General features: G+C 35.2%; 1 protein-coding gene across 2 annotated transcripts in view; it reads right to left on the reverse strand.

The window, feature by feature from the left end:
* LOC149536784 (GPI transamidase component Gpi16 subunit family protein) overlaps nucleotides 1-11,853 on the reverse strand; it is a 73,944-nt gene extending 62,091 nt beyond the window's left edge. Inside the window, exons 1-2 of one of the 2 annotated variants that reach the window (XM_089804143.1) lie at nucleotides 11,346-11,853; nucleotides 8,015-9,352 (exon numbers count right to left, since the gene is read on the reverse strand). In XM_089804143.1, coding sequence (XP_089660269.1) covers nucleotides 8,015-9,352; nucleotides 11,346-11,591 — 1,584 coding nt within the window. In that variant the 5' untranslated portion in view covers nucleotides 11,592-11,853. The remainder of the gene's footprint in view (nucleotides 1-8,014; nucleotides 9,353-11,345) is intronic. The other variant, XM_089804144.1, reaches the window with a different exon arrangement.
* Between the last annotated feature and the right edge of the window lie 2,849 nt (nucleotides 11,854-14,702).

The raw sequence follows: 14,702 nt of genomic DNA on the forward strand, positions 1-14,702 counted from the left end.
CTCCACCAGCTGCTGCACATCCACAATGATGTCAGGAATCTGCAACACCAATGCATAGTTTAGTTGGTCACACGACCACATCATCAATAAGAACAACCCTTGTAACAAAAATGGTGATCCAATTAATCAAATCAAAGAGATCTAGCCAGGTCTGTTATCTAGATGTTCTGTGTGGTTCTTCGGACTTCCTGCATCTTTATGTCTGCTACATAATATTAGGAGTTATGGTTCCCTTTTATGTCATCCTGCTGTCCACTTGGCAAGTCTCCTAGTAAATTGGTTTTATGTACTTGGCTTTTATTTCTTATAAGTCCATTTGCTCATCAAATAATTCAGATTGAAAACTTGAAAGTTGACTTCCTCAAGATTTGTCTGATTTTTCAAGCAATCCATACTGTTGATTTCTTCAATACGCTGATCTTGCAAAGGTACACAGAAATTTCACATGTACTTTCTAAGTCAAAAGTCAGAAGACTCAAAAATTCCTGTAACTATCAAACCCTCATGTATCTTTTTAAGCTAACCTTGCACATGTATCCTATGTCAACGCCCTATTCCAAAATCAGAACCTAACAAATTTCTATAGAAGTCAAAACATCATGCCTGCACACAGCTTTCCAAGCTCTCCTACTTGGTGACTTAACATATGAATTAGATGCTAAGTTGCCAATCCGGATTCTGGTTTGAATGCAGGTTTGACATTCACTCAAAAAAAAATTGGGCTGGGTTTGAATTCGTTTTGGGTTCGTCTATACAAGATTTTTTTTTTTAATTATATATATATATATATATATATGTAAAAAATATGTTGTAGCAATTAAGTTCATAGACTGCTATACTAATAGAGTAATAATAAAGCAACTTAACAAAATACAGCACCACATATGTTAATGATTCAGTTTGAGTGACATAAAAAACCCTCAAAATACACCACCATATCACTGTTTCAGTTCAAAAATAATAATGCCATCGTTTAGGTTTGTCATTTATGTGAGTTGTCATTTAGATGAGTTATTGTGTGCAAAACAAAAATTTTAAAGTTAAAAATTTAATATAAAACATTGTTTTTATAATAGTAGAAAATGTAGATGACCCTACCTTTGCCCATTGCCAATGGCACAAGAACTAAAGTGATCCACAACACACAACCCACATAATTTATACAATTAAACACATGAGTTTGTTAACTCAACTTCTACCCAAAACAGGTTACCTAAGCGAAAATCAAACATGGGGGGTGCTTCTGAGACATAATCGACAACCCACCAATCTTCCACAAAAGAAAGAAAAATGATGAACATGAATAAATAGTTCAAATTGGGAATACCCAGTTGAAGTCGAAGAGTTTTCAGGGAGTCACATGCCCAAAAAGTAAGGAGGCTGAGTACCCCAATTAAGCACGGGGATTGGATGATCTCTTTCGAGAATTTTGTGACCGTGAATAATGATAGACAAAACCAGTCGGTCGGCAGGTCATCGAGTCTTCGACATCAGGGAAGATCACTGCTAGACTTTCTACATGTTCTGCCTGTGAGCGAAACTCATCACCCAGTCACTACAAAGTCTTTTCAGACTCGCACAGGTTGACAAAAATTCGTAGGTCATTCTGTCCATAGTTGTCCAAGGTCCGTGTCAACGACTTTCAACTGATTTACTCAGTCTGCAGGCGATTTTGATCCAATTTTGAATCGAATTTGAATTCCCAGCGAACCAACTTCAACTTCAGGCCTAGGATGACGAATATGGTAACTTAGATTAGATGATCCAAGCGTCCCTGTGGCCAAAATAATAAAATTCAATTAGGTTGTAAAAAATCATCTCCACACCAATGACAAATAATTGACAGAAAAAGGTGTCGTCGAGAAATATGCTTTTGTAGCCTCAATGCTATCATCATTATTTACTATTTACATTTTCAGCTGGTTGTGGTCTTGTAACAAAGGATATGTACTACCATAAAAAGCTTAAGTAAGTAGTTATTGTGCTGACTTTGTATAAGATATTTGCTGGACAAACCCAAGATAATAGCATAAACATGAAACAGACAGTACCATTGGAGTCAAAAGTAGCTAAGGCCACTCACAACTGTAGTTCATGGCCAAGTTTCAAAGTTTAACTAATTATTATTTTGGATTTGAAGACAGCAGATGGTGATTGCATTCCTTTTTAGATTTGTTTTTGCTGCACGTTATTTGTTTATGACATGATGTTGATGTCACGTATTGCTGCAGAACTTCAGCCATTGTTTTGACAATCTGGCTACTTCAATAATTGACTCCAAGCAGACCTGAACTATTGTAGCAAAAGATATTTGCTACTCTAAAATAACTTAGAAAGCTTCACATCCAGTTATGACCATGGTGACAGATTTGTATGAGATGTTTGCTGCACAAGCCCAACATGATGGCATAAACATGAAATCAACAGTACTGTTAGATTTGAGAAGTGAAGACCATCTCCACCCAGAGTTCATGGCCTCTACATTGAACAAGTATTAATAACTATTTTTGATTTGGAGCCTGCAGTCAGTGGTTGTATACTTTTTTGTAATTTACATTGCTGTATATTATTTGTTTAGAACATAATGATGAAAAAAATTGTTGCAGACATTCAAAAAATGTTTTGACATTCTGATCATCATCTTGTTAATTCCGAGCAGATGCAAAATAATGCAAGAACATACTCTGTACTTTGCAAACTGCAACTTAACATCCTGTTGGATCTAACATGGTCCAAGCATGTGACAATACTTCCACAAATTATCTATTGTGTCATACCTCACACTGGAAGCTGAACGATCCAATGCAATGTGAACAAAGCTTTGGTTCAGGTAACTACCTAGTAAAGCAGTGACAGCTGAAAAAAAAAAATTTAATCTAATTTCATTGAATACTTAGAGTACTGGAAAGAGTAGCAAAAACATATAGCTATTGTGCCTGCCAGCTCACCTTTATAGCTTGTTGGTAAAGAAAATGAGTCAAATGATTTGAAGACGAAAAAACAAATACCCAAATGTTCTTTAAGTTTAATAAGCAGTCTAATGAGTTAAAGCCGTGAACCCAATTGTTATATCCCAATATTTTGACCTATTTAAAAATTTATTATAGCCTTTGAGATGATTAGTTAAAAACTACTGCTTTTCCCTGTTAATGTGAGAAGGGTAGTTATATGTAATCGTTGTTTCATATGAATTTGGTTGTTATCAATTATTATGTATAATTGTTTATTGATGATGGTAGTTAGCCGTCACTTGTCATATGTTGATGATCGTAGTTAGCAGTTGCTTGTTTACTAAATGCAGGTAGTTAACTAATCCTTTACTACTATTTTTGTTATATGTTGGTATAAATTTATCATGTAGAACTTGTTATTATTGTGGAAAAATGTTGCACGGGTGGTTGCAGGAGCAAACGAAGGGGGAAAGCATTGCTTAACGGGATCTACAGAATGGGCACTACGTTAGTCCATTTCTCCAATCGACAAGTATGACCTCTAACTACCTTGGTAAGGACCTAGCGACTGCTAACAGGGTACATATATTGGACACACGTGAGCTACTTGGACAACAAATAAAACATTAAATATTTAAACATAATCAAAATCTGTACCTTTAAATGGTTTATGTTGGTATTCCCATCATTTCATTGTATATATATATATATATATGCACATATGTATAAAGGTATGGTGCCACCATGGTATTAAATTATTCAAGCGCATCTCTATTAACATACGTATATCTATATATATATACATTGAGAGGATATCAACATAAAATAAATTCTCCCAATTATGCATGTATATAGATACATGTATCCTAATAGGTATAACCTTGAACACAGTAATAGTATGATGACACCATTCTAAAATATATATATATATATATATATATATATATATATAATTTTATAAATTATTCTTTTAATAAGTCCTTTGAATTCTTTCTATTAGAATTATAAGTCTCTATGAGAGACGATGAGTATGCTTGGCAATTTCCTTATTGTGAATCGGTGAACCAAGAAGTCAATAATCTTTTCTTGCAACTGCCATCAAGAATCGTGGCTTTAATTGAAGCCTTCTATATTGTTTTACAAAAAAAGCTTGATAGTGTGTCTTGCAGCTATCATTGAAATTGTTTTCCTTCACCATTCTTCCTTTCTCTTTTTCTTACTCTTACATGCAGCTGATATTGGAAGTAAATTCGAGCTTGCTGTTTCTATTATCAAAGGGGCTCAGTATTCTGAAATACATGTTGGTAATCCAAATTTTTGAGAGCCGGCCAGTCAGCATTAACCAAGTTCGAATCCATCATTGATCAAGTTATATGAATAGCTTCTATTCTTTATTTGGTATATTTACTGCATCTAAAATCTAGATGCAAGGGAGTTTCAAATGTTATTTGTTCAATGCTTGACTATGAAGTGAATTAAGACTATCGAATAGTTCATTCGGTCAAGCTTATCAAGTTATCTAACCATGTTGAGTCTGAAACCAAATGAATATGTCATATTATGTTTCCATTCTCAAATCAGCTTGTCTTTTAATTCTGAATTATAATCCTCTGATTTTTCTTGAGAGAAGTCCTTGAGTCTCAAGGACAGCTTCATGCCAGTACTAAATATTATCTTCCATCAGCTGAGTTTCAGAAAATGAATTGATATCCTCTATGAACAGACACCCAGGACTCACCCCAGCCACATGGTCAAGAGAGAGGGTGAAGAGGTGGAAAGGAAGTTCTGCAAAAACAAAGAACAGAATCAGAATTGATACTTTATTTTTAAAAAACTACTCAATAAGCTCATGCATGTCCAATCTACTTACCCTGTTGTCAAGTCGAGCGGTGGTGATCGGGTAGTAGAAATCCATCTAAAACCTTGGCCAAGGTCGTTAAAGGTATGTTTGTCTTCTATACATCACAAGATGTCGGTGGCGCCAGTAAATCGGAATGTCCGTCTATTACTGAGCAGACATTCTAAATAGCGGTATTTCTTAGATAGCTGGACTAATAGTGCCCCAAGCCTAGCCCTAGTGTAGGGAGGGGCTTTTCTTATCAAAAGATTGTGTGGGGATTGATATGGTCCGTAGTTGGGAGGTTAAGCCTAAACTCGAGGCTTACACAACAATTTACCGAGACTCTCCAATTAGATTTGTATGTTCTTCTACCATTCTTTACTATGCATTTACTTTCTCTTGTAATCATTGAATATCATAGAATTAATAATAATGATTTAAGTTCTTTTTGTAATTATGATAGAAATCAGTTATTTCAGTTGGTTGTTAATTCAGTTAATTTCACATGAAATGGAATCAAAGATGTTCAATTCGGTAATTTGGATTTGAAGTATTGTTTTCAAATCTGCTTTAAATTCAGAATATAGCTCTATCTTTTTAGTTAAGAAAACTCGTTTGTTACACCAATCTAATGAAAGGAACAGAATGAGAAGCAAGGAAAGGTCTGCATATATCCACCAGCAATTGGAGGCTTGAGAGGGAATAATCTGTTCCTGTTAGACAAGTATGCAGCTGAAAGAGTTAAATAGGTTTGAAAAGTTTAAAAAACTGTTCTACGCAGTTGATGAAGGAAACAGTTTCTGGGCGCTTGCTCAAGAATATCTAAGATTAATTCAAGCTTGTCTATTGGACAAATTGCTATGAAGCCCATTTGTTTGTGGGAATTCAACTGGAATAGGAATTGGAACTTGGAATTTGTTTTTACTTGTCAGTTTGGTGCACCAAATCAGAATTGGGATTTGGAATTTGTATTCTCATTTTGGCCCCAAAATGAGAATTTGCAATTCCACCAAAATAGGTGTTATTGAAATAGCAAATGCAATTCCCATTTTGACTTTCACACATTTCATAATTATTTCAAGTCTGGTGTAGTTTCCCTTGTCGCTGCAGATTATTTGTGCAGATGTGCAGATATTCTTCTTCATACTATTAACTCCAAATGCAGTTGACAACACACAGATGTCCACACAACCACATCTTTTAATTCGACTTCTTTGAATTTGTCTACTACAAAATGTCTACTGTGACAGATGAAGAAGAAAAACATCCGAAAAGAAATTACAGTCAAAGCAAATCCCAATAGATCAATTGATTTCACACCAAGAAAAGAATATGAATCCATTAGGTAAATGAGATCAGACCAACCAGTTCAGAAAGAAATCCCAAATGCCTCCAAATCCCGCCCAAAAAATCCTAAATTTGTTCTGCACAAAACAATGGCTGACAAAATTAAAGATCACAATTTGTGCAGAGCCCAAATTCTGTACAAACTCCAAAATTGGAAATCAAAAGCAGAAGGCACAATATGGGACTGTGACAGCACTCTGTATGACTCCCTTGAATTGCGATCTTTTTCGTCTCAACTGAGCAGAGCACTCACAGTGGTCTCAAGTTCCAGTCCCAGCGACCCTTCTCTGCGACCAAAAGCTGGCAGCTGCTTTCGTTCTTTCTCCCAAGATGACCGGTTTATCATTTTATTGACTGTGATTTTAATCCCCAATTTGAAATGGACAACCGGTTCAAAAATTGGTATGAAATGCATGTGGTTGAGGATAATGCTATTGGTTAAGCCAACACAGGAAGAAGCACCAAAATAATTGGGCTCTCCATATCAATTGCTTTGTCTCTTGCTGTTTTGGGTGCTCTGTTTGCATATAAATTTTCCAGAAAGCAACAAGATCAAAAAAAATCAAATTTCAATTTCAACTCAAATTCCAATTTTAATTTTGTCAAACCAAACGAGTCTGTAATAATAGATCCCAAATAACAAATCCCAGAATTGCAAATCCAAGAGCAGCCAAATGGGCCATGAGAGTTAGAAGCGAGTATTGATGACACAACTGAAGAATGTGATAAACAAATATCCTGAAAGAAATAAACAAAGTACACATCTAAGAGAGTGCTAACAACTCAAAATTCGAGAGGATTCACTAAATGAAAATTCTAAATGTAGAACTTCGAAAATCCGGATAACTGATATGCAGACATGGCTCACACAGGTAAAGCCAACCAAAGACATTAGAAAAACTTATGTATGACATTCCCCCAATGATAACTAAAGTCATGAAATAGCTTCCGAACGATGAAAAGCTTGAGATTGGAAGCTTGGATGTGGAAAAATAGGAACTAAAGCTGGAAAAAAGATTGTGAATTAGAGGCCAGCCTAAATGAATACCACCTGATCCGTCTGATACTTACCATAGACCAACGGGTGCTGGACATGAGATTGTTGAGAAACGCCTATTTCCCAACCTACAAAATCTTCATGCTATTTAATGCATTCCCTTTTATTTCTATACAACCGAAGAAGTATCTGCTCTATTTATTAGAAACCATATTGCTTTCTATGGCTGATTTCAGCACTTAGAGTTCATTGTTTCTTGTGTCAAGATACAAGCATCCTGCAAATAATTTCAAGTGAATAAGCTACCCAATGAAGAACAGCTTAAGAATCTGAGATTTGGAACCTTAACCTTCAAGAGAAAATGAAATTAGGAATTCTCATGGTAGGCAAAATAGAAGTTAAAGCTAGAAAAGATATTGGGCAATCACAGCCTAAACAGGTAATGTCTTGTCCTTCTGAAAATGATCATAGCACTCATACTAGACATAGAATTCTCAGGGTACGCAGTGTATGCCTGTTTCCTCCCATGTGAAATGTTTATAAGCATCCACGAAAGAAGCATGTTCTACTTCCTACAACCACCATATCCTTTTTATGGCTAATTTACATGCATTTAGACTCGAGTTCTTTGCTTCATGTGTCGAGATGAAAGTTTCACAAACTACAAAGTAAAGCAGCCATCATTTATTGGAAATTCCTATGATATATATGTTTAGAACCAGTGATAGTGTTGTATATTGCTGCCTTCTGCCTTCTTAATATAAAAATCATGTTGGAATTTTTTTTAACAGACATCATGACAGTCTGGCAAACTTTGAAGTCCAGACTTCTGATTATACAAACACATCCAATGAAAGTCAAACAAATATAGAAGCTTACCTTATCAAAATTTACTATTAAAGCAGATGTGCTTGTATTGCATGGGATTTCAAGTTTAATCTCCATCATCCCAGGTGATTTTCTGTCCTCTGCAGGAGAAATATGTATCTTCTTAACCACATCCCAGACTAGCTTCGGTTGTCCATCCATAAAAACCTGAAGTGTATGAAAGTACAACCGCACATACCACGGTACAACTTGGAAAACAAGAAGGATTCTACTACAACCATGTAAAGATGACGAAACAGATGAAGCATCTCCTTCCCAAAGCTCCTGGTGAGACTCGGAAGCTTTCAAAGAAATCACAATAGAGCCACATGCATTCCCACTTCCCATCAAGAACCTGCTTGCATGGAAAGGGACCTGGAGAGATGACCAATTAACTGGGACCTTCCACATAAGTCCCACATTCAGAGGATGGGACTCGTTATACTTATCAACCATGAACAAAAACACAATAGAAGTGGCCATTATTCCAGCTCTGCTTTTTGAAAGAGTTGTTTCTTTCAGCACCCTGTCTGGAGCAGCATTCAAATTAAAACTTGGATAATCTGTATCACTCAATGAAGGAGGATTTCCATTATCTTCTCTTAAACTTCCTAGCTTTTGAACTAGTGTTCCCTCTAGCTCCAAAAACACGCTACTTGACTTTGCAAGAAGGCATTTTCCAGCCAGTTCACGTCCAAACAAAGAATGAATAGACCAGCTAGGTTGAATTAACTGTCCACTAGCATAAGCCACATCATTTGCATTTCCAGGTTGGAGAACAAGGGTTAATGTCTGTTGCAACAAGGTCCCTTCAACTCTTTTGTCAGAATTAAACTTGCCAGATAAAACACGCAACCGCTGTGAATGATAAAACCCTCTATAAATTGAAGGTCTGTCAAATAGTGCAGCAATTCCAGCTTTATCCCGACAGGGGAGAAGCTTTAACCAAGGAGTAAGATTTTCAGTGCACACTGCTTCTCGTGGTAATGCACCATATCTTAACCTACTAGATGATACTTTTCTGCTATCAGAAGAGGTTGTGTGCTTTACATCTTGGACTTCAGAGGCAATGTCAACCAAGTCTGGACGAAATGTCCACTCTGGGGATGCATACATTGCTGATGACTCCAAAAAGTTCACAGAAGCACAAAACAAACCAGAAAGAGCATGAGTCAATTTCTTCCATGTTGCATCAACTTGATCAAGCGGAACATCAAAAACGGCCCATAATTCAACACCAGGAGGCTTGGCATTACTACTGGACAATGAATCAAGTCCTCCCCAGCGTTCATAATTCCATCTCCCCTGAGTAAAAGACAATTCCATTTCCTGAATCCTAAATTTCTGAACCTGCTCACCAGCAAGTCCAAATCAAAACAACCATTTCAAACCCATTAAAAATGTCCATGAATTCATCTTTACAATACTAGACATAAGTAAGATTTTAATCAAAAATTTAAATTTATGTTAGTGCAAATAATCTTCCCAATTATCAATTATTTATTGAGGCAAGATTTTACTGTGTTTAATATCACTGCAAAATGCATGCATAAAGCTTGAACAATTCTATACTGAATCAGTTCGCACAACATTAAGAACTTGAATAAATATCTTTTTGCCGTGAATGATAATCCATAAAAAAATCCTGTGAATATTAACTTAGGCTTTCAACTTTTAATGTTTTATGTTTTTCTCTAAACTCATCCGAAGTTATCAATTTCAAATTTGCTTCATATTTCAATGTCCCCTATAGTGGCAGTATGTATCATATTTTAAGATATGTTAGAAGTAGAACCTAAGTCCTTAAGAATCTCACAGGACTAGATACTTGTAAAAACTTAAATATTTCATTTAATAGAATAACACGTAAAAAAGTTATGGCAATGATAATGGCTCGGAGTGGATTATTCCAGGTACCTTGTTCAAAGTGGTGAGGAGTTTGCAGAAAAGGATGAACTTTTCTGAAGAACTTATCAGATCATTGAGTAAAAATACTAGCATAGATGTTCCTGCGGAACTTCAGATGTTCTCTGATGATAAAGATGACAGTGACGGCTAAGTGTATCTGGCTTAAGGCAGGGATGACCGAGTTTCTCTACTTATTCCCATAATTTATATATCCAGTAGTAGTACCAATTCAAGTCTTTTTGAGTTAATTATTTTTTCCTATTCAAGTTGAATCTAATGTAAGCAGCGCTTCTGTGATTTATTAAATGTGATCTTCAAAATCTCGTATATGATATCAGCGCTGTGTATGGAAACACGGAGCTTCACTAAATGTCCTCGTTTTAAATTTTTTCATACTTCTGGAAGACGGAACTTGTGGATTTTCTTACTAGGGCTGCCAAAAACGAAAAGTTCGGGGGAAAGCAACTTTACGAAACTTGCAAGACATAATATAAAGCCAATTACTGACTTCAAATCTTTTAACTATTACAGTATTAGTAGATATCTAGCTTCCCGGATCTCCTTAATAACTTAAAGACAATGCCCAATTAAAATGAGAGCCGTCTTATCATTTTGATATTTGGAGTAGAGACTATTGGCTTTCGCCATTTACAGGGTTGAAGTAAGTCCTATTGAGATTGTGCGCAACGCCCACACCATCAGGATTGTCCGGCTCAGACACCGAGGTAAACTCAAGCACCAGACTTCTTCTGTAGTAGAGACCTAAGTTTAAATCTTTGACAGATGTGTGAAATTGATTAAGATACCACAGCCGATCCAGGGTAAAATATCTCAGCGAACAAAATGAGGTTTAAGAATAAGAGGTACATTACCTAAAACAGAAACAAAAATGTCATTCTCTCCATACATGGTTATGTCACAAAACCCTCTTTTAAAAATTTAAAAATTTAAAATATATATATATATATATAGAAAGATTTAAACATTAAATATTAGCTAAACGCAATGAACAAACCAAAAAAACTCTGATTTAAGCTGATCGGATTGCAGTGGAGCATCAGACATTAATTTCCAAACACAACCGATTCTCCAAGGTTTCTGTTTAACGATCTCGATTTTCTAAATCAAGTTACGCCTCACTCTGATTGTGATGCCTCTTCTCAGCACGAAGGTTTCAAATGTGAGGCACAAATCCTTGTTAGAAACCCTGAATTTGAGGACGTCTTATACCCATTTCGATATTTAGCAGTTTCCTAAAACCATCGAATAAATCTTTCAATACAAAAAGGAATTTTGAACTCGGACATAACAGACCTTCCCCATATTTGCTAAACTACAATGTGTTAGTTTGTTCTACTGTTGCAGTACGTTTCAGTTGGGATCATGAAAACTGAAGATGTAAAATAGAGCAATAGCAATAAAGAAGAAAACTTACCAGCTGATAAATTGCTTTAGGAAAAATCTTGTGGTGGTGGCCATAGATGTTTGTAGGAGGCAAACTGTTAGTAAAATCAAAGTGAGCCAAAACTTTTCGATCTGACAATGGCCTCAAAATCAATTCTTCAATGAACTCCTCTTCCGAAGGCTCCTGATGTATGTGTGCCGAAACTTGTTGAAAAGCAGGTGCCGCTAATAAGAGAAGAATTAGTAAAATATTCACAGCAGTTGTGTCCAACCCCATTACTTCTGCAAAAGAAAGACGGCCCGATCATTTTTGAGATTTATTCATAGAAGGCAACGTAAATTTGTTCCTTAGAGTCGAGCGATGTTCTTCACTTTTGAAGGCGTTGTTTAACGAGTGACAAAACTAGCCAAGCTCACCTCAATGGGCGATTGGGTACGTCCATAGCGAAATATATTTCATTGTGTTATATTTTATTGCAGGGTAGAATGCTGGTTTTCATTGTGTATTTGTTAAATGCATTAACAGTAGTTATTAGAATGAATCTTATACGAAGTTCCATGGAGTAGCCAATGTATGTTGGGCTTAATAGATCTTTACTATTAAAAGTGGGAGAATAGGGGTTATATAATTATATTTTAATATTTATAATTTCAAAAAATTGACAAATATGTTAATCGATATATAATTAAAATATAATTCTAATTCTATTAATATATATTGTTTGTATTCGTATTGAATTGTAATATTAATTGTAATTGTATCTAAATAATAATTAATTTATAAATTTGAATCATACTTTCTAACTAATCAAACTTTAATTTTAAGTTTGATCATAATTAGATTCTAATATAGCAAAATCATAACTAAAACATGATCCTAGTAGTTAACTCTAACATTAATCATAGCTTAACTCTAAACTTATTTGAATCCTAGTCCAAATTATAATGGCAACTCTAACTTTGATTATAGATTAAAAATCTCTTTTGTAAAATAGATAAGGATTGAAGAGTAATTTTTTCTTTTTCAATTTTATCATATCAAATGAATTTGTATTTTTTTTTTCATTTCATTTTAGTTTCATCATTGTTAGTGTAAATCATACATAAGAGCTATTAACAAGGAAAGATAAGGTTCAAATAAAAAAATATATTTCATCTATCTACCTTCTTGCGAAAAGCATTTGGAGCACTATCTTATTCTCGTAAACAAATAATTATTATTTGTCCTTCTTCAAATAATCTTGAACAATTGGCTCACAATACCCAAATTGAAAGTCAAATAAGAACCAACAGTTTAGTCAGTTGTAATAGAAATTGCAAGTAATCTCTAGATTTTGATATGAAGATATAGCTCCCTTCATCAGATAAAACGTGTGTTTTTTTATATGATTTTAACTAGAAAGCAATAAAGGCAACTAACTAGTGCAAGAGCACGTAGAGGAACAACTAGACCCAAAAGAGCAAATTGAAATGGGATGAGATCATAGACTAAAGGAGGATTCTAAGGTGTCAACTATGATATCCTAAGGCTAGTAATGGCCTTTGATGTAAACAAATGTAAATGGTATATGTCCTAATGGTCTTGAAGGGACCATAGGACCAAATATGGGATCTCATGGGTCTAGGACTAGTAAGGGTCCTAAAAGTGTTTAGACCTATTAAATAAGTCATTTGGATCCTCAAAGGGTCATTGATCTAGGATAGTAGTCAGTTTAGTTTAGTTTATTTAAATAAGAGTTTCAAATTCAAAAATTTGAATTATAACGGCTAGTCTTTTTGTGGTGGGAAATGATAAAACTAATGCAGTTGGCTTTTGTTAAGGAAACCAAGTGCTCAAATTGGTCGGGAGGTATTTAGGAGTTATTTAAAGTCATGGAAGGTCATTGTATGGGAGAGAAGCATTGACTAGTATGGACTATGACTTGAAACAGTAATAAAAAGCTACATTTCTTGCTTGCAAATTTGGGATGCTTTTGATCCTTGTTTCATTCTTAATGCAGGAGCATCTTGGGTACTTAGCAATCTTACATTTACCAAAAATATTTCTTGTTTATTATTCCTATATGTTGTTCATGTTCTCTTTTCGTGTAGTTGGCTCCTTAATGTGGACCTATCGTGGATAATGTTCTTATGCTCTTGGAAACTAATTCCATCATTTGTGGGAGTGAGCCTTCTCTTTGTTCGGTTGGTCTAATTTTTCACAATGCAGAGAAATTTTGAAATTTTAGTGAAAAATCATTTAAGGCATTGTATCATGCAAATTAGGGTTTCATTCCTTGTATTTTTCAAATTCTTAGGTTGGTCTAATTCATGTCCTAGTCTCTGTGTTGTTGGAATTCTATCAAATTCTCAAGGTTTGTCATCAGAGCAATCAGTTGAAAAACCCTAAGTGTGTAAAAACCCTAATGCCTTATCTTATTTTACTCTAGTTTTGAAAAACCCTCAAAAATAATATTACAAAAATAACTTTAAGGCATATTACTTTTACCCTAAGGTTGGGCTTACATAAGCATAACTTCATTAAAAATCTTGTTTAAACTTTTATTGGTCGTGCTTCGCTTGCAATTTGCTCAATTATTTTATTGAGAAATATCTTATGTGATACAAATTTTGTATGACAGTTGATCTTGTTCAGATCAACGGGTATCACATTCCTGCAATGTTGAGATGCAAGTTTTTTAAATAATGCGAGCATGAGTTTTTATGACATGTGGCCCTTGCCTATTTTAAAATCTCAATGCGTCGTAAAGATTGTGGTTTGTCAAAACTTGTCAGTACCTTTCATGCATGTTCTGGAATTCCTGTGATGTCATTGGTTGATCTATTAACAAAGGTATCACTTTATGACTAAGATTCATCAACCATTGATCTCGTTTAAATCAAGGGTTAGAACTTTCCCGCAATTAGAAGATGCTCGAGAATTTAAAAATATGGGGAACCGCAAACAGGACACGTAGCACAGTCTGATAGCATGGGCCCACTGTTTCCAAGGATAATGTTGAGGTGTCTTTCATGGTAGTTGTCAGATGAGTTGGAGTGGAGGGCAGTATTTTATTTGTCAGTTCGATTGACATGGTATTTTTAAGACACCCAATTCTATGACCATTTATCTATGTGAGATAAAAGGCCAGTGCATGCCCGCATTTTCAAGTTGCACGAGAGATAAATAAAGCAGACAAGCAATTTTTGGACATGTAGCAAGGTGGGGTCGAGAATCTTTAGTGTGTGCTGCGGAGTGCCAAGTTGTAAAGTGATTGTTGATATGTACTACCAGTTGTGCCAGTAAAGAGGTTTGTTTGCCAGATAGGATCGAAGTTTTGTCAACTGTAGATTATGTGAGATCAAGGGCTAGTGTAAGCCCACATTAAGAAACTGCTAAAAAAATAAG

Source organism: Cupressus sempervirens, chromosome 10 (genome assembly GCF_028749045.1).
Source record: "Cupressus sempervirens isolate cs-2001-9-10 chromosome 10, ASM2874904v1, whole genome shotgun sequence".
NCBI classification, from domain to species: domain Eukaryota; kingdom Viridiplantae; phylum Streptophyta; class Pinopsida; order Cupressales; family Cupressaceae; genus Cupressus; species Cupressus sempervirens.